At 45.3% G+C, this 24,387-nt stretch overlaps 1 protein-coding gene across 1 annotated transcript in view; it reads left to right on the top strand.

The window, feature by feature from the left end:
- The window catches only part of UBN2 (ubinuclein 2), a 655,942-nt gene that overhangs the window by 305,536 nt on the left and 326,019 nt on the right, over positions 1 to 24,387 (top strand). The window contains exons 6-7 of the mRNA XM_082266188.1: positions 9,076 to 9,565; positions 9,644 to 9,714. Of these exons, the coding sequence (XP_082122314.1) occupies positions 9,076 to 9,565; positions 9,644 to 9,714 (561 nt within the window). The remainder of the gene's footprint in view (positions 1 to 9,075; positions 9,566 to 9,643; positions 9,715 to 24,387) is intronic.

Genomic DNA, 24,387 nt, shown 5'->3' with positions numbered 1-24,387 from the left:
TGAGTACAACCCTCACATTTGACAACACTGAAGAAATTACACTTTGCTACAATGTAAAGTAGTGCGTGTATATTTGCTGTCCCCTCAAAATAACTCAACAAACAGCCATTAATGTCTAAACAAGTCACAAACTAGAATCCGGCACCCACCAATTGGGGATGGTATCAAGTACAGTGCCTGACTGATCCCGAGCTGCTGTGAAAAAAACTCCTTGGGAAGGAGATGTCAGAACAAATCCACACAAGGTTGAGAACAAGCGCTGACAGGAGCAGGCTGACAAATTGCAGGCATCCACTAGCGTACCCTGGCCAATTAAGCACTAGGAGAACCTTCTAATAAAAATAGCCAAGTTTATTGTAAATAAGAAATGGAAATAAAACATTACCAAGTCAGATCACATTGCAAGTTGCAATGAAGCAGGGTGCAGGGGGTTGAATACCTTTTGGAAAGAAGCCTCACTCCGTCCTCCGCGATGGAATCTGCACTGGGGCCATAGTGTGTAATTGAAGCAGGCACAAGCCAGTCACTGTAAGGCTGCTGTGGCGCTGGGTGATGACGTCATTCAGTGGCTTGACAAGGCGCAGGAGCGTAAAACATGTTGCCACAGCGACAGGACCAACCTCAGAGTTCAGGCGCGGTGAACTTGGATATTTTTTTTTAGAAGGTTCTCCTAGTGTTTAATTGGCCAGGATACTCTAGTGGATGCCTGCAATTTGTTAGCCTGCTCCTGTCAGCGCTTGTTCTCAACCTTGTGTGGATTTATTAATGTCTAAACCGCTGCCAACAAAAGTGAGTACACCCCTATGTTAAAATGTCCAAACTGGGCCCAAAGTGTCAATATTTTGTGTGGCCACCATTATTTTCCAGCACTGCCTTAATCTTATTAGGCATGGAGTTCCCCAGAGCTTCACAGGTTGCCACTGAAGCCCTCTTCCACTCCTTAATGATGAGCTTGAGGATGTTAGAGACCTTGCGCTCCTCCACCTTCCATTTGAGGATGCACCACAGATGCTCAATAGGGTTTAGGCCTGGAGACATGCTTGGGCAGTCCATCACTTTTACCCTCAGCTTCTTTAACAAGGCAGTGGTCGTCTTGGCGGTGTGCTTGGGGTCGTTATGTTGGAATACTGCCCTGCAGCCCAGTCTCTGAAGGGAGGGGATCATGCTTTGCTTCAGTATGTCACAGTACATGTTATCATCCATGGTTCCCTCAATGAACTGTAGCTCCACAGTGCCGGGAGCACTCATGCAGCCCCAGACCATGACACTTACACCACCATGCTTGACTGTAGGCAAGACACACTTGTCTTTGTACTCCTCACCTGGTTGCTGCCAAAAACACTTGACACATCTGAACCAAATAAGTTTATCTTGGTCTCATTAGACCACCGGACATGGTTCCAGTAATCCATCTCCTTAGTCTGCTTGTCTTTAGCAAACTGTTTGCGGGCTTTTTTGTGCATCATCTTTAGAGACTTCCTTCTGGGACGACAGCCATGCAGACCAATTTGATGCAGTGTGTGGCTTATGGTCTGAGCGCTGACAGGCTGTCCCCCCACCCCTTCAAACTCTGCAGCAATGCTGGCAGCACTCACAACCTCTGTGTGACGCTGAGCATGTGCACTCAACTTCTTTGGTCGACCATGGTGAGGCCTGTTCTCATTGGAGCCTGTTCTCAGTGGAACCTGTTCTGTTAAACCACTGTATGGTCTTGGCCAACGTGCTGCAGCTTAGTTTCAGGGCTTGGCAATCTTCTTATAGCCTAGGCCAGTGATGGCAAACCTTGACACCCCAGATGTTTTGGAACTACATTTTCCATGATGCTCAACTACACTGCAGGGTGCAATGTAGTTCCAAAACATCCTGGGTGCCATGGTTCACCATCACTGGCCTAGGCCATCTTTTTTGTAGAGCAACAATTCCTTTTTTCAGATCCTCAGCGAGTTCTTTGCCTTGAGGTGCCATGTTGAACTTCCAGTGACCAGTATGAGAGAGCGATAACACCAAATTTAACTCACTCGCTCCCCATTCACACCTGAGACCTTGTAAAACGGAACGAGTGACATGACACCTGGGAGGGAAAATGGATAATTGTGCCCAATTTGGCTATTTTCAATTAGGGGTGCACTCACTTTTGTTGCCAGCGGTTTAGACATTAATGGATGTGTGTTATTTTGAGGGGACAGCAAATTTACACACTTATACAAGCTGTACACTCACTGCTTTACATTGTAGCAAAGTGTATAATAAAATATTTACCAAAATGTGAGGGGTGTACTCACTTTTTTGATATACTGTATGTAATTTTTATACATAATATTTATAATTTATTTTTTATATTTCCAGATTTCATTGATGATACAATATTCTGTAGGATCCATTGCTATTTCATTATAATTTCCTTATTGCAATATATTATATTATACCCTTTTGTATTTTTAATATAATGGAGAGATATGACATGCATAGTTCTTCATGTTGCTTATAAACAAGTTTATTTAGTTTGCTACAAATGTTTCTTGGTGGGATTTATTTAACCACTAAAGCCCCGGAAGATTTTACCCCCTTCCTGACCAGGGGGTATTTTGCGCAGTCGTGCAACGCTGTACCCAAATGAAATTGACTTCCTTTTTTTCCCACAAACAGAGCTTTCTTTTGGTGGTATTTGATCACCTGTGCGATTTTTTTTTTTTTTTTTTTTTTTTTTTTTTTTGATCATGCGCTATAAACAAAAAAAGAGACAATTTTGCAAAAATAATATTTTTCACATTTTATATGAAATTCCCCCCCAAAAAAAATGTAAAAATCAAATTTTTTTAACATTTTAGGCAATTTGTTTCACCATAAGCGTATTTTGATTGGTTTGCGCAAAAGTTATTGCGTTTACGAAGGGAAAGATTTTTGTCATTTTGGTTTTTTTTAACGAGTTATGGCGGCGATCTGCGATTTTTTTTTTTTTTTTTTTTTTTTTTTTTTTTTGCGGGACTGCGACTTTGCGGCGGACAGATCGGACCCTTGACTGACATTTTTGACACTCTTGGGGGGTACCAGTGACATTACTACAGTAATCAGTGCTATACATATGCACTGTTACTGTAAAAATGACACTGGCAGGGAAGGGGTTAACTTTATTGGAGAAGGAGTGGTTAAGTATGTTCCTAGGGGTGTGCTTCTAACTGTTATGGGATGTGACTGTGTAACTACAGAGATACACGATCTTGCATAGCAGGACCGTATGATTTCTGCACTTACACAAGGGAGAATGACAGGTGGCTTTGTTTACATTAGCCGCCTGCCTTTCTCCCTCTGTAACGGACGATCGCGAGTGACTGGCGGACATCGGGTCCGCCGGTCACAGGGGCGGGGATCACAGTGAGCGAGTGGGGGCGGGAGCCCGTCTCCGGCGGCACTCGCTCGCCCCCTATTGGCTCGCAGGGGAGTGACGTACCCATACGTCACTTTGCCTGCACGGGGCTGACCGCCGCAGTATATGTACTTGTGGCGGTCGGCAAGCGGTTAAATGGTTTTAATATTTTTAACATTTTAACTATAAACAATTGCGCATCTCCCTGGAATTTTCACACCTGCAAGTGGTTTACTTTTGTTTTAATCACCTGAGTGTCATGAGGCTATTTAGCTGCTTATATAAATTCCCGGAAGTTCCTTGGAAATCAAACAGGTTGATGGAGACATGGCTTGCTTCGTAAACGCATTCCATTGGCTCACACCACAGATGGGCAGACATCTTTTTTCACACACATGCTGGAGACACCTATCCTGGGCTGATATCCGATCAATACACGGACCATCACAGCAAAATTGGGTTGCCCACCAATGGCTTCCTGAGAATGGATTCTAGTAACACCAGGCTCCTTCCCTACGGCTTGCCGTTTCTTCAAGACTCGGATTCAGATTACAGCTCAAGGCTCTCACTCTGACATTCTTCTACACTGCGATCTGTCATCTTCACCCTATCTTTGAGTACCATATTTGTTCATATTGAATTTTATCATAATAAATTGTGCTACACTATGCCTGCTTGGTGCTTTTCTTTCCCCCCCGTCCTGCATTTCAGATTGTGGATTCTCAGTCCCCGGTAATAGACAGCCTTGCAAGCACAATGGTGTCAGCCAAATATCACTTATGACATTTTTTTCCATTATTCCTGGAATAAGACTTTTTTGCAGTTTATTCATTTAACCTTGTATAACAACGGCATTGGCAGTGTCAGCGCTGTAGTGTTTTGTATTTTTCGTGTTTTCACTATTTACAACTTGATCAAGGGATCCCAAGATTTAGAGAAAATGTATCCTTGATCTGTTGTCTTTTGCCAGGATACACAATTTTTGTTGGTTTTAAAACCAGTTCTATTTACAAAAAGGGTGTAGCGATGGGGGCAAAACTTGCCTCCAAACTGGCAAATTTATGTCTCATTGGAAAAGTGTGACAATTTTTGACCAACAGTGGGAAAATCTTTTTTTTTTTACAAGAGCTTCATTGATGATATTCTAATAATTTGGAACGATGATCTGGAGTCACTGGAGCATTTTATGAATATTTTAAATACTAATGACCGTAATTTTCAACTTTTTTTCTATCAGCACAGAAGAGAACAATCTTTTGGATCTGAAATATTTGTAAGGGAAGCAGAATTATGTACTAAAACATTATTTAAAGCCACTTATAGGAATAGTTAAATTCCCTCAACAAGTTGCCATCACCCCATGTGGTTACTCAATGTCCCTAAGGAACAATTCATGAGACAATTAAACAAAACTGTACATTGGGTTATCATGAACAAGCAGGTTTTTTATAAAATCGCTTTTTAGAAAAACGATATGAGGACAAGGTTCTGCAAAAGACTATTGTTGAAGTGGGTAATATGGAGATAAGTAATTAGCTATTAAAACATCCAAAGAAAATATGTTAATTTATTACTAACTACTTCACCCAATGCTATCAGATCAAGGGTATTAAGAAAAGGTTTGGAATTCTAAAGTCAGATCCAATTTTGGGGAAAATTCCTCCAGATTATCCGAAGGTTATCTTTAGAAGAGCGCCGATCTTGAGGGATAAAATAGCTCCTAATGTTTTAGACCCATCTAACAAGTTCTCTTCAGGAAATCAAAAGGCCCTGTGATAACTGTGTAATATGTAAATTAAGCCACACTAGGTTGAACAAAACAAGATTTACTGCGATTTGTAAATTACATCCCCACTGGAGGGGTAGAAACAAAATTAGGAAAGTTTTTAAATTAGAAATGTACTGGCTGTATCAACAAAAGACATATTTTCCTTTTGGCCATAATATAGAATGGGATAATAATTGTTTCATAGACCATGAATTAATTTTAAATTTAAAATCTTTTGGTATTTGTATCTCTGCTATTCTTATTTCTGCATTTGACATATTTTTTATTGTTTTTATCTGTAATGTTTATTTCGATTTTTGTTTGGGTATACAATTATATATTGATAGGGGCTATTGGTTCGATTGTAATGGTATATGTAGCCTAAAAGTTTTATTTTTACCATCTTTATATTCATTGCTTTTTAAATAGAAACTTTACATATATTGTTATATATATTAATTCTTTTTTTCCGCCTTGCTGCTATTTGAGATCATATTATATAGCTTATCGCTCGAACTGAAAGTTTGAGTACATAGCGGCTTGAATTCGTATCTTCCGTGATCTACAACAAAATGGCGCATGTTTGTTTACATTAGAATATCTAGGAGAAAATGGTGCCACAACCGGAAGTGAGGTATTGCTCTACAGGAAACTGGCGTCTAGAGCAGATATGATGTAATAAATTATTCTGCTTGTAGGGTATATATACTGGGCCACTCATAACGCACACTAGAGGCCCTTGAGGACGGGCATTGGCTTGAAACGCCTTGGGCGGTGCCACTCATGTGACGTCACGCCACCACGAGTGCTGATCGTGGCGGTGCTCACATGTGAGTGTTTTTAACATTATTAGCCTAAATGCATGTATGTATTGAGCTGTTAAAGTATGCTGCAATATGATACCTTGTCTATTCTGTTTGGTATCATGATGTGGTGAGAGTGACTGATTGTCCCCTAACATCATATACTGTTCGAGATCCCTGAAATCAATGGAGGTTGGTGATACTGTTGGGAGTTGGTTTACTACCTTTAGCATTCATGTGATTGTGACAGGCTCATTGTGTTAATTCATCTGGTGAGTGACGCACCGAGATTTCATGTTTGCTAGCTTCACGGGAGTTCTACTATCTATTTTTTAAAACATTCAGATTATCTATTGCACTATGATTTTTTTCTGTTGATATTTTCACTGCATGGTGGAGGAATGCTGGCCATAGACTAGTCGAAAAATTGTTCGAAAATCTGTCATTTGGTTGGTTCGTTCATTTTTCGTCCAGTTAATGGGCACGAATAGAAAATGGGTTTTTAAGTTTTTTAGAGCCGAAAAAAAAAAAGGAACCGTTTAGAAAATTCTGCCGAACGAACGATAAATTGAAATGTTAATGTGTTTCTTGCCCGAACTGTTTGCACTAGGCATATGTAACAAACTTAATGGAAAACTGATTCATTTATGTCCATTGAACGATTTTATCGTTTGAAACTCGGTCATTACATGATGGCACAATCGTCTGCTCACAGCCAATTTTTCGTTTTTCGAAAACGAGTTCGAATGATTTTTCGGCTAGTGTATGGCCAGCTTAAGAGCAAGCACTCAGCAGCAGCAGGCTCTTTTAGGAGACCCATTCAGGTATCTTCATTGTAGCATAGTATTTTAAAATTTTGGTGAGTGACTTTATGCTTTTGGAATAAGGACATTTATATTTGACACCTTATGTACTTATTTTGGGTATCATCACCCTAATGTGGACTGTTGTGCTGTCACTAAGTGTGTTATTAGTTATACATGAGCGCTGCAATTTTGAATTTTATTTTTGTTTGAGGTTGTGTGTTTTTCCTCTATTGCTAGCGGTTGTTCATTATGTACTTGCGTTAACCTTTAATGAATTCTTGCAGCAAGTATCTGGAACCCACAGCATGCCATACTTCCTGGATTTGGCTTGTGTGCATGCCAGAGGCCATTTGCCAGATTGGAATGCTTTTCTAGATAGCTGTCAACGCATTAGCACTGGGCATCTCAAGCCCCCAACAGACAGTTTGATTGATATTGCCGTGGCTCTGGTAATATACACTGACTAAACAACAAAGCAGTCAACCACCTGAATCAAATCAAATTTGGGCGCGAATTGCATGAGTCAAATTGGGATGACATTATCGAGTGATAAAATTTTTGACTGCATTTGATTACAATTACATTTTTTATCCTTGAACTCCATCAAAACCACCATTATATTGGTTTGTGATTTCAATAAAAATGTTCACTTGGCCACATGTTACGCCTGTGTAAGTGCTCATGTGGACGTAGAGGGCCATACACCGACAACTAGCAGCATATTTCTGGGCCCAGGATGTTTGCGTACATCCACGGCCAGCAGCCTGTACAAATCATTGGCAGGCCTTGTGGATGTGGCAGCGCATCCGAGCTGTTACACGCATGCAAAGATTAGTGAGAGTCCCTGGATACAAACTATGTATAGGGCCGCTCATCTGTACTTGTTGCGTGTGGTCGCTTGGATGTGTGGCATCATGTATACAGCTGTGGCATCTGTCAGTCTGTCATTGCTGGTTGAGTGTGAAGCCCTTTGTGTCCATGTACTGCTGCTAGTAAAGCCAACAGAATACTGGCATGTATATAAAAAAAAAAAAAAAAAAATTCACTCTAGCGATGAACCTGTAATTCTCCCACTCTACAAGACTACGGTCTGGCCGTATCTTGAGTATGCCATCCAGTTCTGGGCACCGGTCCTCAGGAAGGATGTGCTGGAATTGGAGAGAGTCCAGAGAAGGGCAACAAAGCTCATAAAGGGTATGGAGGAATTCAGGTAGGAGGAAAGACTACAAGCATTGAACTTATTCTCTCTGGAGAGGAGACGCTTGAAAGGGGATATGATATCAATGTACAAATACCATACTGGTGACCTTAGCACAAACTTTTCAGCGAAAGGAAATCTAATTTTAGTGAATGGCCGCGTGTCCTTTTTGAAGAGAAGAGGTTTATTCTTAAACTGCGTAAAGGGTCCTTTACTGTCAGAGCGGTAAGGATGTGGACTTCTCTTCCACAAGCAGTGGTATTGGGAGGGAGCATAGATAGTTTAAAAAAACTATTAGATGGGCACCTTAACGACCACAACATAAAGGGGTATACAATGTACTATTGACAGCATTGTGCTAGGAGGAGATGTTTGGGGGGGTTGTGCTGGAAAAGTGATTTGGGTGGGGGGGTTGTGCTAGGAGGGGGCGTTTGTTGTGAGGGGGGGGGGGATTTTGTGGGGTTGTGCTAGGAGGGGAACACGCAAAAAATCTTGTGTACTCCAATGCACCTCTTGGTGCAAACGAACCCTCAGACTGGGGTGCCCTGGGGTTGTTTGAGATTCTGAAGGGTGCCTTGGCTTAAAAACTATTGAAAAACATTGCTCTAGCATATTAGTTCTCAACACCTGTTCTCAGGACCCACTAACAGGCCAGGTTTGCAAGATAACTGAAATACATCACAGATGATATCATTTACTGCTCAGTCTTTGCAATATTCTAGTCTGCATCTCCCCAAGGTAATAATTAAAATCTGGCCTGTTAGTGTGTCCTGAGGACCGTAGTTGAGAACCACTGCTCTAGCATAACCTTGGGCCAACCCATAGTCCAGCTCAGGTATCACAACATGACTGCTAGGCAGTAGAAAGGTTGTTTGATGATGGAGGCTCACTAGAGCTCCAAATCCAAGCTAAAGTCGAGTTTAATGCTTGGTGTACCCAACTATAGGAACTTCTAGGCATATTGTTAATACCTGCAGTAATATAATTTTACTAGGCTTTTAACATGATAGGGTTGCTTTGAATATTCTGACTGTGTTTCATGCAAACAAACATTTTTTTCATAGGATTTTTAAGGAAAAATTGTGAATTTTTTTTTATACATTTTTAATTTTTTTGTTTATTCCTTACTTTTATAGGGTAGTGGCTTTTAATGCTCACAAGCCTGAGAAAAAGAAGAAAAAGCTTTACAAAGATTCTTTGTCCCTTGCTGCTATGATCCGGAAATTTCAGAGGGAAAAAGATGCAATGCGGAAAAATGAACCCAATCAAAACCAATCGTCTCAAACTATAGCCAATCCTCCACCTAAGTCTAACCATGCTCCTATTGCCAACGATTTATCTGACATTGCACTTGGCAGTGACCCTGTTCTTGCCATCTTTGGTGGTGGCAGTGAGAGGGAACTTTTACAAGAAGCAGAAAGTGCACTTGAAATGCTTGGTGACATTGATTTTGATAAACTGTTAGACTCTGCATCCAATGACAGTCCTACAGCTTCTGATGTAGGAGAGAATGGCAATGTTGGGCAATCTGCAAATCAATCACATATGCAAATACCCAAGCAAATACCTTCTCTTCCTGAAGGGTTATCAACACAGCTGGAAAAACGTATTGCTGATCTGCGAGTGGTATGTAAATCAATAATTCAAGCTGCCATGTCTTTGTTTGACTAAATTCAATTGGTAATTTATTTGTTTTCCACACAGGCAGCAAAAATGTTTGATGAAGAAGGTAGAAAAAAGTTTTTTACTCAAGAAATGAACAACATATTATTAGAGTATGTATACTATATTGTTTTTGGTTAAAATGTTTCGGAACCCTTTTAAATTTAAGATTTATGCATAATTGTCACTAAAAATGTGCCTTGTCTCACCTTTAATTATATTATGAACTGTCCTGTTTAAAAACAGTGCATATAGCATTCTACATTGCCATATACCTTTTAAACAAATAGCAAAGTAAACCTGTAATTTTGTCCGTTCAGGGGCAAAGTAACCGGTTCAACTGAATAGGCTGCTCCCTCCTTTTTGTAGTTGATCAACACTGCAGAACAGTATGTTTGTTGTGTAGTCTAAACTAAAATAGCATTTCTCTTTACGTCCTCCGACAGTCGCCGCCCCTCATAAAGTCTTCACTAATGGGTATTGACTTCCGCTCCGCAGGAGTAGCTAGGCATAAGACTTGATAGATACAAAAGCTTTTAGCATAGACACACCCATGGGGGCTGTCCCACTGGTCAATACCTCCCTGCAGTAAGCCACCCCAACTCAGTTTGTCTCTGCCTAGTGATAGGAGTAGATAGGCTTCCCTGTGCTGGGGCTACAGTCTCAGCCTTCTTATCTTTTCTTTTGATTTTTATTTTGCAAAATTTAATTTTTTCTTTGCTTTACTAGCTGTTTATTTATCAGCTGTAGTCTTTAGTCGGATCTTCGGATGAAGATGGATTTGTGGAGCTGGGAATCGGACTGGCCGCCCTTGCTCTCCAGGGCAGAGGGTCAGAGGGATCCCCAGCCCGCCATTGAGTGTTCAGCTATGGTTCGCCCTGGCACTAAGAACGACCCATCCCTGTTCGCAGCAGGGATGCAGCCTTTGAGGTGGCTACCTCACTGGACACATCTGCGGTTACATGCTGCAGTGTCCTGCGTTTGGCTGACGGCATTCCCTGTCATTTGAGGAAAGCGGCTTTCCGTCTCATAGAGGCACCCCACGCCATCCGGTACAGGTAAGTACTTCTGTGTGGGGCCTCTGTCTGGGGTGACAGTCCTGTGTTGCTGTGTGTTCCCCCATGTCTCTGCGTTTTGTGGGGCTCCCTGATGCGATCCCTGCAGGGGTCTTTTTTAATGCACTGCTGGCGCTGTGTGGGTTGGGGGCCCCTCTCCTGTGTCACTTCGGTGTGTTGGCGGTGCAGACCCTGTGTCACTTCGGTGTGTTGGAGGTGCAGACTGTATGTGCGGCGGCCGCAGCGTGGAAAACCGTGTGGTCCGCCATTTTAGGTGTGGGCAGCATGTCTGGCTTCACTGTGGGCTTTTACAACAGCTTGCTATGTTGTGGTTTTGGCACCATCCGGTGCCATCTTGTGTATGGCAGAACGATCGTTCCGAGCACATGTCGGCGGCCATCTTGCTGTAGCCTCCCATTGCTTCCTATGGGCAGCCATTTTCCCTGGGCCTTGCAGCATTTATTTCAGCCTCTGGTAACCTCACTTCCTTTTCCTCTGGAGCAGCGATCGGTGTGGTAATACTCTGTGGGGCTCTGCAGACTGTCTCTTCCATATCTCTCTGTCTTATCCTTCCTGGCTCAGTTTTGTTCCCTTTAGGGAGTCTGTGTGTGCACTGTGCATATAGCGGTGGGCTGCGCTATCCGCAGAGCTTTTAAAGGGCCAGTACAGTTTTCATTATTTTTTCAACAATGGATTCTCAGGACAGCAAATTCCCCCCAGCCCTGGTGGGGGACCCCAGTTCTGCTGAACCCCCCGTTGTGCCTAATTTGGCGGCTGTAGTGGCGTCTTTGGTGTCAAAAATGGAGGTGCTGATGGCTGAACGTGCTGCTAAGAAGAGGCCTAGACTATCTTTCTCCTCTGATTCAGATGGTGATGTGGCTGCTGTAGCGGGCGTGCCCTTTTCAGGGTCTCGCTCGTCCCTGGACCCGCTGGGGTCTGAGGGGGAGGCGGAGGTAGAGGGGGGTGATGAATCTCCCCCGGGATCTCCTGAGGAATGTGCTGTTATGGATGAGTTGATTTCTTCTGTTAAAGAAACACTACATTTGGAGGATGAGCCGACTCCTCCAGGCATTGTGTCCTCTTTTGGTATACACAGGGCCCGCAAGACGGCGCAGGTTTTTCCCTGTCCCGCTGAGTTTCATCACACGGTGGATGAACAATGGGGCTGTTTGAAGCACCCCTTCGCGGTGCCTGCTCGTTTTAAACTTCTTTACCCCTTTTGCGCCTCCTACGGAATCGCGCTGGTGTGTGGCCCCACAGGTGGACCACACGGTGGCCGTGTTGAACAAGGCTACTTTGGTTCCCACTGAGGATACCCCGGTGTTCTGGGACCCTACTGACAGGAGGTTGGAGTCTCTTGCCCGCCATGCCTACATGGTGGCGGTTTCCTTGCTCAAGCCTATTTTCCCTTCTGTCATGGTGGCTCAGGCGGTGGCGGATTGGACTAAGGTGCTTAGACGCACTCTCGTGTCTGATTCAGCCCCACCTGCTACGCTGGCGATGGTGGACCAAATTCATCAGGGGGTCATGTATTTGTGCGATGCGGCCTTAAATTAGGTCCCTTTGCCTGCGCGCCTGTCTGGTGTTGTGGTTCTTAACCGTCGACTGATCTGGCTGAAGAGCTGGTCGGCTGACTTTCCCTATGCCGGGTCTCGCCTTTTTGGTGAGGCCCTGGATACTTTGGTGAAAAGTGTCACTGGGGGCAAGAGCACGCTGCTGCCCCAGAATCTGAAGAACAAGTCGTTCCGTGGCAAGCAGGGTTCCGCTGTTAGACCCAGTCAGGGGTCCTTTCGTGCCTTTAAGCCGCAGAACAAGGGCAAACCTTTCAAGGGCCAAGGTGGCCAGAAAAAGCCATTGGCCGGCAAGCCTAAGTCCGGCCAGGCCGGTGTGGCGGCTCACTCCTCTTCTGCCTGAAGGGACACCCTCACCCGTTTCAGGGGTGGGGGAACGTTTGCGTGGTTTCCTTCAACCTTGGCTGCTCCGCATTCAGGACAGGTGAGTTCAGGAAATCGTTCGATCGGGTTACAAGATCGACTTCCTTTCCCGGGCAGCGGACAGATTCTTTCCCTCAAATCTTCGTTTGACTCCAGGGCGACTGGGGGACCTCCTTGCCCAGGGGGTGATTGTCCCGGTGCCTCATCGGGACAGGTTTCGGGGGTTTTACTCGAATCTGTTCACTGTGCCCAGGAAGGAGGGTAAGGTGTGTCCTATCCTGGACTTGAAAGCTCTGAACCGCTTTGTGCGCGTTCGAAAGTTCTGTATGGAATCTCTCCGCTCGGTGGTGGCCTCCCTGAGTCCGGGGGAATTCATGGCATCAATCGACCTGAAGGATGCGTACCTGCACATCCCCATCTTCGAGGGTCATCAGAGGTACCTCAGGTTCCCCATTGCGGAGGACCATTGGAGTCGTAGCGTTGCCTTTCGGTCTCACTTCGGTCTCGCTTCGGCTCCAAGGGTTTTCACCAAAGTGCTGGCACCTGTTCTGGGCCTGTTGCGGGCACAGGGCATTGCAGTCCTGGGTTATCTGGATGATCTGTTACGATCGAGTGCCAGTCAAAACCTGTTGTGCGATCTGTCGACCACGGTACAGACGCTCCAGGAGTTCGGGTGGACCATCAACGTTCAGAAGTCGACCTTGTCTCCTTCGGTTCGTCTTCCCTACCTGGGAATGATTCTGTACTCGACTCAAGCCAAGGTGTTCATGCCAGAGGACAAACTCCGGACTATTCAGGACGAGGTCAGGTCCCTCAGGGACAACGAATCCTCGTCACTCAGGACCTGTATGCGGTGCCTGGGGTTGATGGTATCGGCCTTCGAGGCGATACCCTTTGCTCAGTTCCACACACGGCCTCTCCAAGCAGAGTGTTGGGCAACTGAGAGTGTTGTGCGACTGACCGGGCTGTGCGACTGAGTGTTGGGCAACAGAGTGTTGTGCGACTGACCGGGCTGTGCGACTGTGAGTGTGGTGCGACTGAACCGGGCTGTGAGACTGGGAGTGTGGTGCGACTGTGAGTGTTGTGCGACTGGGAGTTTTGTGCGACTCACCGGGCTGTGAGATTGTGAGTGTTGTGCAACTGAGTGTCAAGTGAGGGTAGCGGAGTACCAGAGGGTGAGAAGGTAGAGTTAGGAAGCCAGGAAATAGCCACATAGGATAGACTTAAATTACTGAATCCCCATTAGATTAGATTAGTAGGTACAATGCCCGGCGGGTGTGGAGATGCGACTCGGTGTACATCTTGTAATATGTATGCGTTCCTCGGTCATGTGATCGAGGGTGAATACAAATGCGCAAAATGTAAGCAAGTTGCTTCCCTGGAAGCTCAGGTCCTGAATCTAGGGAAGCAGCTGGCAACATTGAGACGAATGTCCATACCGGAGGAGAGCCAGGATCGTACCAGTCAGGTGCAGGCAGGGGTCTGCACAGAGGTGGGCGGAGTATCGGAGGTGCAGGCATCAGAGCAGAGTAGAGGGGTGACAGGAGGGGTCGAAGGGGACAAGGCAAGGAGGCTGATCCTGGGCGGGAGCACCCCAATAGATACACCCCGTTGTGTGATGTTGGGGAAACCAGTCAGGGGCCAGCATTGCTGGAGCAGAGCGCTGCCCCTAGCTGCCAGGGGAAGAACTCCTCCAGTGAGGCCGGGAGAAAGGGAAAGGACAGACAGGTGCTGGTGGTAGGGGACTCAATTATTAGGACAGACAATGTAATCTGTGACAAAGACCGTGTGCGCCGAACAGTCTGTTGTTTGCCGGGCGCTCGGGTTCGGCACATCGTGGATCGGGTGGACAGATTATTGGGTGGGGCTGGGGAAGACCTAGCTGTCATGGTACACGTGGGTACCAATGACATAGGCAGAGGAAGATGGAGAGTCCTAAACTATTTCAGGGACTTAGGCACCAAGTTGAGGAGTAGGACCTCCAAGGTAGTATTTTCCGAAATACTACCTGTACCTCGAGCCACACCAGAGAGGCAGCGGGAGACTAGGGAAGTTAACAAGTGGCTGAGGAGCTGGTGTAGTAAGGAGGGTTTCGGGTTCCTGGAGAACTGGGCCGAATTCTCAGTCGGCCACCGGCTCTTTGGTAAAGACGGATTGCACCTAAATGGGGAGGGTGCAGCCGTACTGGGTGAGAAGATGGCCAAAAAGTTAGAGGGGCTTTTAAACTAGGTGATGGGGGGGAGGGTACAGATGTAGAATTAGCCAGTGGAAAGCAAGTTTCAGAGGGCAGAAATGGGGGCATTAGCGGTAGGGTGTTCGGAGATCCTATACCCAGGGTGGGTATGGGGAAAAATCAAGAGAGCAGCCTAAAAACATCAAATGAGGATATATGTAACCTGTCAAAATTAAGAGGTTTGTTTACCAATGCCAGAAGCCTGGCCAACAAGATGGGAGAGCGTGAGCTACTGATGTTTGAGGAGGACTTAGATTTTGTGGGGATAACAGAGACTTGGTTTGACAGCTCTCATGACTGGATGGCGACCATTCAGGGGTATTCCCTTTATCGCAGAGATAGAGAAGGTAAAAAAGGGGGAGGGGTATGTCTGTATATTAAGAACAGTGTACAGGTAAATATGAGGGATGATATTAATAATGGAGCTAAGGACGAGGCAGAATCCATATGGGTAGAGCTTCAAAGGGAAGGCACGGTGGGGAAGGTAATATTGGGCGTATGCTATAGGCCCCCCAACCAGAGGGAGGAGGGGGAGGCGGACCTCATTTTACAGATAGGATTTGCAGCAAGGATGGGAAATGTCATTATAATGGGGGACTTTAATTATCCTGATATAGACTGGGCAGAAGAAACCGCACACTCAGCCAAGGCTAGGCAGTTCCTAAATGTTTTGCAGGATAATTTCATGGGTCAGATGGTGAATGCACCGACAAGAAACAATGCGGTACTTGACCTACTGATTACCAACAATACAGACCTGCTCACGGATATAGAAATACGGGGCAACTTAGGAGACAGTGACCATAGGTCAATAAGTTTCAGTATTAATTACAGTAATAGGAAGCAGAGGGGTAATATAAGGACGCTGAATTTCAAAAGAGCCAATTTCCCAAAACTGCGCTCGCTGCTAGAAAATATCAATTGGGATAGAACCCTGGGAACAAAGAACACGGAGGAAAAATGGGAGTGCTTCAAGAGCATACTTAACAAGGGGATTGACCAGTGCATTCCAAAGGGAAATAAATTTAAAAGAGCAAAACTAAACCCTGGGTGGCTAAACTCCAACATAAAAATGCATATTCGTGCTAAAGAAAAGTCCTTCAAAAAATACAAGACTGAGGGGTCATTGGCAGCATTTAAGCATTACAAAGAGTGTAATAAGAAATGTAAAAACGAAATCAGGGCAGCTAAAATAGAACACGAGAGACATATAGCGGAGGAGAGTAAAAAAGAACCCCAAGAAGTTCTTTAAGTATATAAACAGTAAGAAAGCGAGGCCAGAACACATTGGCCCCATAAAAGATGACAAAGGAAATATGGCCACTGAGGACAGAGAAAAGGCGGAAGTGTTAAATAATTTCTTCTCTACAGTCTTCCCAAAAGAATCGAGGGGCTACACGAACCTAGCTTGTAATGCCGAACTAAACAACACACCTCAGGAAGTGCCGCCATGGCTAACAGAAGATAGACTTAGAACTAAACTAGAGAAACTTAACATAAATAAATCACCGGGACCGGATGGCTTGCACCCGAGGGTTCTTAAAGAGCTCAGCCAGGTGATTGCCAGACCATTTTTCTTGATCTTTAAGGATAGTTTACAGATGGGTATGGTGCCAGCTGATTGGAAAAAAGCCAACGTGGTACCAATATTTAAAAAGGGGCCAAGATGTATCCCGGGTAACTATAGGCCGGTCAGCCTAACATCTGTAGTCTGCAAGATTTTGGAGGGGATGTTAAGGGACCACATACAAGACTTTAGTAATGAAAACTGTATTATTAGTGGTAATCAGCATGGATTCATGAAAAATCGTTCTTGCCAAACCAATCTATTAACCTTCTACGATGAAGTGAGCTGCCACCTAGATAAAGGAAAGCCTGTGGATGTGGTGTATCTGGACTTTGCAAAGGCCTTTGACACCATTCCCCACAAACGCTTACTGTACAAACTAAGGAAGGTAGGTATTGACCATAAGGTGAGTACCTGGATAGAGAACTGGCTCCAGATAGTGATGATTAATGGGGAGTACTCGGATTGGGCGGGTGTGGAAAGTGGGGTCCCCCAGGGTTCTGTCCTGGGACCAATCCTGTTTAATTTATTCATAAATGATCTAGAGGGGATATCGAGTACAATCTCAGTATTTGCGGATGATACTAAACTAAGCTTGCCAATATCTTCTATGCGGGATGTGGAAACCTTACAAGCGGACCTGAACAAAATAACGGGGTGGGCAACTACATGGCAGATGAGGTTTAATGTTGAAAAATGTAAAGTAATGCACTTTGGGGCCAGAAAGCAAGCTACTCGGGGGGGCGGGGAACCTCTTGGTGAGTCTAGGATGGAAAACGACTTGGGGGTAGTAGTAGACAACAGGCTTGGCAGTGGCATGCAATGCCAAGCCGCTGCAAGCAAAGCCAACAATATACTGGGATGTATAAAAAAGGGGATTCACTCCAGAAATAAAGATATTATTCTCCCGCTCTACAAGACTCTGGTCCGGCCACATCTGGAGTATGCTGTCCAGTTCTGGGCACCGGTCCTCAGGAAGGATGTGCTGGAATTGGAAAGAGTCCAGAGAAGGGCAATAAAAATAATTAGGGAAATGGAGGACATCCGCTATGAGGAAAGACTACAGGCACTGAACCTATTCTCTCTGGAGAAGAGACGATTGAGGGGGGATGTGATATCAATGTACAAATACTGTACTGGCGACCCTAGCATAAGGAACAAACTATTCAGAGAAAAGAGATACAATAAGACACGTGGCCACTCACTAAAACTAGAGGAAAAGCGGTTTAACCTTAAAATGCGTAAGGGGTTCTTCACTGTAAGAGCGGTAAGGATGTGGAATTCTCTTCCAAAAGCAGTCGTATCAGCAGGGAGCATTGATAGTTTCAAAAAACTATTAGATGGGCACCTTCGAGACCACAACATACAGGGGTATACAATGTATGGCTAAAAGCAAAAACACACACATCATAGGTTGAACTGGATGGACTGATGTCTTTTTTTCAACCTCACTAACTATGTAACTATGTTAGGTCCTGGCCAGGTGGGACAGGCTACCTCAGTCCTTGGATCTGAGGGTCTCGTTGTGTCGCCAGACCAGAATGGATCTTCTGTGGTGGCTTCAGTCCCCGGCTGTGTTGGATGGCAAGTCCTTCCGCCCGCTTTTGTGGACGGTAATAACCACGGATGCCAGTCTATCGGGCTGGGGCGGCGTCCTGGGCAACCTGCCTGCCCAGGGCACTTGTTCGGAGGAGGAATCCTCCCTTCTGATCAATGTGTTGGAATTGAGAGCGATCAAGCTCTGTCTCTTTCAGTGGTCGGATCGACTTCGGGGGCCGTCCCGTTCGGGTGCAGAAGGACAATGCTACCGTGGTGGCTTACGTAAACCACCAAGGGGGCACCAGAAGTGCCCGGGCGGCCCGGGAGGTGTCCGACATTCTGTCCTGGGCCGAGACTCATGTCCCGGCGATCTCGGCAGTGCACATTCCGGGTGTGGAGAATTGGCAGGCGGATTATCTGAGCCGCCAGACCCTGGACCAGGGGGAATGGTCACTGCACCCGGGAAACCTTTCACATGCTGTGTGCGAAGTGGGGATCCCCAGATGTGGATCTGTTCGCGTTTCGTCTAAACAACAAGGTGGAAAAGTTCGTGGCAAGAACGCGCGATCCTCGCGCAGATGCTTTGGATGCGATGGTGGCCCCTTGGCATCAGTATCGTCTGATGTATGCCTTTCCTCCGATTCAGTTGTTGTCCAGGTTCCTTCGCAGGTTGGCCTCGGAACCGATCTTGGGGAAAGTTCGCCTGGCAGTCGAGCCTCCTTGGCGGCTCCCAATGCGGGAAGATCTGCTGTCTCAGGGACCGATCTTCCATCCTGCTTTACAGTCGCTGGCTTTAACGGCCTGGCTGTTGAAAGCCAGGTCCTGAAGGACAGGGGTCTCTCCCCGGAGGTCATTCCTACTTTGATCAAGGCTAGAAAAGCCTCGTCTGGTAAGATTTATTACCGTACCTGGAAAGCTTATTTTGCCTGGTATGAGTCTAGGGGGTTTTCTCCTCGCTCGTACTCGGTGACGAGAGTGTTGGCTTTACTCCAGACTGGTGTGGACCAGCACTGTAATACAAAAACAAAGAAAGGGCGCACCAGCCTAGCGCATTATCCTCAGCGAGTTTATTAGATAAAAGTTAAAATCAGCTACTCACAAACATTCGTGAAGTACAAACACATCAATCCCATAAAAGCCGCCTCATAGCAGAGGTCCAACGTCTTTACTGGAAGCAGAGGGCTGACGCGTTTCGAGGCCGTGCCTCTTCCTCAGAGCCTGGAGACCATGGTCTAGTCCGTTGTTTAAATATAGTATGGAGGACCAGGCCTCCACATGACCCTTGGGGATGTGGGAGGAGATATCGCCCAAATGGGCGTGGCTACACAACTACTTGCCCAAAAACATTGCGGATCTCAATTGTAATTTGCTGGCCCTATGCGACCATTTACTCCACTGGTGAGCTGATCAGTCCACAACCACTTCTCAATTCATCATAAACATTTCATTACATGCCAAATAGTACATTTAGGATAGTATAGTAAGGCAGACCTGTACATGACTCGGTCCATGCTGTATAGGGCATTAAGTCGTCCTCTTGCGGTGATGAAGGAACAATCCAGCACAAAATAGTGATCAGAGCATTGCTAATGTCATTGTATATATATATGTATATATGTCAATACACATAGTTCCTGCAGACGGACAATATGTCAAACTAATTTGACAGATTATGGACTGTCAAGAGTAGTCCAATGAACGTGCAGGAAGAGTATTCAGCACATTACCTGGTGGTCTAGTGGTCCGCTGTTGATTTAGTGCCTCTGAATACTGATTGTGTTACATTATAGCGGCGGAACAGCGGTGGAACGCACGCCGCTCATCCCGGAACCGCTATGCGTTCCACCGCATGACATCACTTCCGCCCGTCCAGATGGTGACAACTTCCGCCCGTCACACCTTCCGGGCGGTGAAGCATAACTTCCGGGTCCGAAGGGGCGGAGAGGAGTCATCCAATCCAACAACCACCCCATCAGACCGTTCCCACGGACACCGCAAGAAGAGGACAAATGCACACTCCGCCCCTACATGATGAAACCCGCACCATACGGGCCGGGATGGAGTAGATCGCAGACCCAAAACAATAAACAATAGAAAATCCACTAAGAAGGAAATCGTGTGGAGTGCTCACCAAAGTGGAAAAAATGGAAGTCACAAATGATACTAATGATGATATTATTGCTATACAAAGCATCAAATATGATAGACTACAAAAGTATAATTAAAATTATTAGGCACTAATAGACTGATAATGCAACTTGCTGAGCCAGCCTAAATCACATATAAATACGTATAGAAACATGCTTAATATACAATAGCAGTATATACAATGATGAAAAGTATACGCATATATGTATATATATAAAAATAAATAATATGCTAAAACAATTCATTATTATAAAATCTATATTAAAAACTATATATACACATATATATATATATACACATGTATACGCATAAAATGTGACTCATTGATTATGGCGTGTAAAACCTTGGACGCGAATTTACGCGTACTATACCTCCTCTAAAAACAGACCTTGGAGAATTAAGAAACATGACTCAATGAGCAAATGGAAAACCCTGGGTGAGGGTACTTATACTGTAAACCGTGCACAGGTAATTAGTTAGGATGGGAGGGAAAGGGATGAAATGTCTATCCAACGCACATCAGTGCGTATATATACGTGCATATTATTGCACACACATACATACGCACGTGTGTGGGGGACCCCGTGCACATGCGCACACCTGGGCATATGTACAACGGCATATGCATGTGAGCTCCAAAAGGGGAAATAAAAATACTGCAATTCTAGAATTGCAGTATTTTTATTTCCCCTTTTGGAGCTCACATGCATATGCCGTTGTACATATGCCCAGGTGTGCGCATGTGCACGGGGTCCCCCACACACGTGCGTATGTATGTGTGTGCAATAATATGCACGTATATATACGCACTGATGTGCGTTGGATAGACATTTCATCCCTTTCCCTCCCATCCTAACTAATTACCAGTGCACGGTTTACAGTATAAGTACCCTCACCCAGGGTTTTCCATTTGCTCATTGAGTCATGTTTCTTAATTCTCCAAGGTCTGTTTTTAGAGGAGGTATAGTACGCGTAAATTCGCGTCCAAGGTTTTACACGCCATAATCAATGAGTCACATTTTATGCGTATACATGTGTATATATATATATATATATGTGTATATATAGTTTTTAATATAGATTTTATAATAATGAATTGTTTTAGCATATTATTTATTTTTATATATATACATATATGCGTATACTTTTCATCATTGTATATACTGCTATTGTATATTAAGCATGTTTCTATACGTATTTATATGTGATTTAGGCTGGCTCAGCAAGTTGCATTATCAGTCTATTAGTGCCTAATAATTTTAATTATACTTTTGTAGTCTATCATATTTGATGCTTTGTATAGCAATAATATCATCATTAGTATCATTTGTGACTTCCATTTTTTCCACTTTGGTGAGCACTCCACACGATTTCCTTCTTAGTGGATTTTCTATTGTTTATTGTTTTGGGTCTGCGATCTACTCCATCCCGGCCCGTATGGTGCGGGTTTCATCATGTAGGGGCGGAGTGTGCATTTGTCCTCTTCTTGCGGTGTCCGTGGGAACGGTCTGATGGGGTGGTTGTTGGATTGGATGACTCCTCTCCGCCCCTTCGGACCCGGAAGTTATGCTTCACCGCCCGGAAGGTGTGACGGGCGGAAGTTGTCACCATCTGGACGGGCGGAAGTGATGTCATGCGGTGGAACGCATAGCGGTTCCGGGATGAGCGGCGTGCGTTCCACCGCTGTTCCGCCGCTATAATGTAACACAATCAGTATTCAGAGGCACTAAATCAACAGCGGACCACTAGACCACCAGGTAATGTGCTGAATACTCTTCCTGCACGTTCATTGGACTACTCTTGACAGTCCATAATCTGTCAAATTAGTTTGACATATTGTCCGTCTGCAGGAACTATGTGTATTGACATATATACATATATATATACAATGACATTAGCAATGCTCTGATCACTATTTTGTGCTGGATTGTTCCTTCATCACCGCAAGAGGACGACTTAATGCCCTATACAGCATGGACCGAGTCATGTACAGGTCTGCCTTACTATACTATCCTAAATGTACTATTTGGCATGTAATGAAATGTTTATGATGAATTGAGAAGTGGTTGTGGACTGATCAGCTCACCAGTGGAGTAAATGGTCGCATAGGGCCAGCAAATTACAATTGAGATCCGCAATGTTTTTGGGCAAGTAGTTGTGTAGCCACGCCCATTTGGGCGATATCTCCTCCCACATCCCCAAGGGTCATGTGGAGGCCTGGTCCTCCATACTATATTTAAACAACGGACTAGACCATGGTCTCCAGGCTCTGAGGAAGAGGCACGGCCTCGAAACGCGTCAGCCCTCTGCTTCCAGTAAAGACGTTGGACCTCTGCTATGAGGCGGCTTTTATGGGATTGATGTGTTTGTACTTCACGAATGTTTGTGAGTAGCTGATTTTAACTTTTATCTAATAAACTCGCTGAGGATAATGCGCTAGGCTGGTGCGCCCTGTCTTTGTTTTTGTATTACAGTGCTTGGTCGACCGCCCTGGTCGTAAGGGGCAGCAAAGCCTAGCCATAATGGATGCCAAGTTTTAGCACGAGTTCCCGGGATTGAGGCAGCCTGAGGACCGGGTTCTGAGCGCGGGAGGAGGGTGCTGTATAGCACATATCTTTTTTGGTGTGGACCAGCGCCTGGCGCTGGCCACAATCAAGGGTCAGGTATCTACACTGGCTGTTCTCTTTCAGCGCCCTGCGGCGTCTCATTCCTTGATTCGCACCTTCATTTAAGGTGTGCGACATTTGGCCCCTCCCCGGAGGGAGCCTTTGCCTCCATGGAACTTGAACCTGGTTCTGTCCGTGTTACAATGTTCTCCCTTTGAAAACATTAGGGAGATATCGTTGCCTCTACTGTCCAAGAAGGTTGCTTTTCTTGTGGCGATCACCTCGGCTCGCAGGGTGTCGGAGTTGGCAGCTTTGTCTTGCCGCTCTCCTTACCTGGTGGCTCACAAGGATAAGGTGGTCTTGCGACCTGTCCCTTCTGTTCTTCCGAAAGTGGTGTCTGAGTTTCACCTTAATGAGGACATTGTGTTGCCTTCGCTCTGTGCGAAGCCTAAGCATCCCAATGACTTTGCCTTGCATTCCTTGGATGTTGTCAGTGCGATCAGGGTCTACCTGTCGTCGACTGAATCCTTCCGGAAATCAGATTCCCTCTTTGTCCTTCCTGAGGGACCTCGGAAAGGGCATGGCTGCCTGGGACCATTGCCAAATGGATCAGACAGACGATTGTCCAGGCCTATGCTTTGGAGGAACGGGTTCCGCCCTTCCATGATAAGGCGCACTCTACCAGATCGATGAGTACGTCCTGGGCCTACCGGCCTCAGGCTTCGGGGACCCAGGTATGCAAGGCTGCGACTTGGTCGTCAGTGCACACCTTTTCCAAATTCTATAAGGTTGATGTTCTGGCATCAGCTGATGCCTCCTTTGGCCGCAAAGTTCTCAGTGTGGCTGTGCCATAGGGGACCTTTGTTTTCTGTTGTGGGTCTCTGGCTGTTGGGGTTTGTTTACCCATGGGTTATTTGCTTTCCTGGGCTGTTGCTCCTGTTGAGCGTTTTTTTCTGTTGCCCAGAAGGTTTTCTTACTGTGCGTGTAAGGTTCCTTTCTCTGATGTGGGTACTGCGTGCTTTTTATGCGGTTGCGTCTCCCACCCCTCAGGTCTACACTGCTTTGGGACATCCCATTAGTGAAGACTTTATGAGGGGCGGCGACTGTCGGAGGACGTAAGAGAAAACTGAATTTTTGTAAAATCTTAGCGTAAAATTCCTTTCTCTGAGTCCTCCCGACAGTCGCCGCCCCCGCCCCTCTTTTGGGGTTTCTTTCTGGTACACTTACTGCTATGCTACCAAACTGAGTTGGGATGGCTTACTGCAGGGAGGTATTTACCAGTGGGACAGCCCCCATGGGTGTGTCTATGCTAAAAGCTTTTGTATCTAACAAGTCTTATGCCTAGCTACTCCTGCGGAGCGGAAGTCAATACCCATTAGTGAAGACTTTATGAGGGGCGGCGACTGTCGGAGGACTCAGAGAAAGGAATTTTACGGTAAGATTTTACAAAAATTCCGTTATTTATTATGCCATAAAACACAGCAATATTGTATACCAAGTAACTCGCACAATAAGGTAAACCTGGTTTGGCGAAATCAGTAAAATACTGCATACTGTGTGTGTGTATGTGTATATAATATATATATATACAGTCCAGACCAAAAGTTTGGACACACCTCATTCAAAGAGTTTTCTTTATTTTCATGACAATGAAAATTGTAGAGTCACACTTCAAGAGGTAGTCACCTGAAATGGTCTTCCAAC

Source organism: Pelophylax lessonae, assembly GCF_965119305.1.
Source record: "Pelophylax lessonae genome assembly, chromosome: 8".
NCBI classification, from domain to species: domain Eukaryota; kingdom Metazoa; phylum Chordata; class Amphibia; order Anura; family Ranidae; genus Pelophylax; species Pelophylax lessonae.
This window is presented reverse-complemented; position numbering and strand designations above follow the sequence as displayed.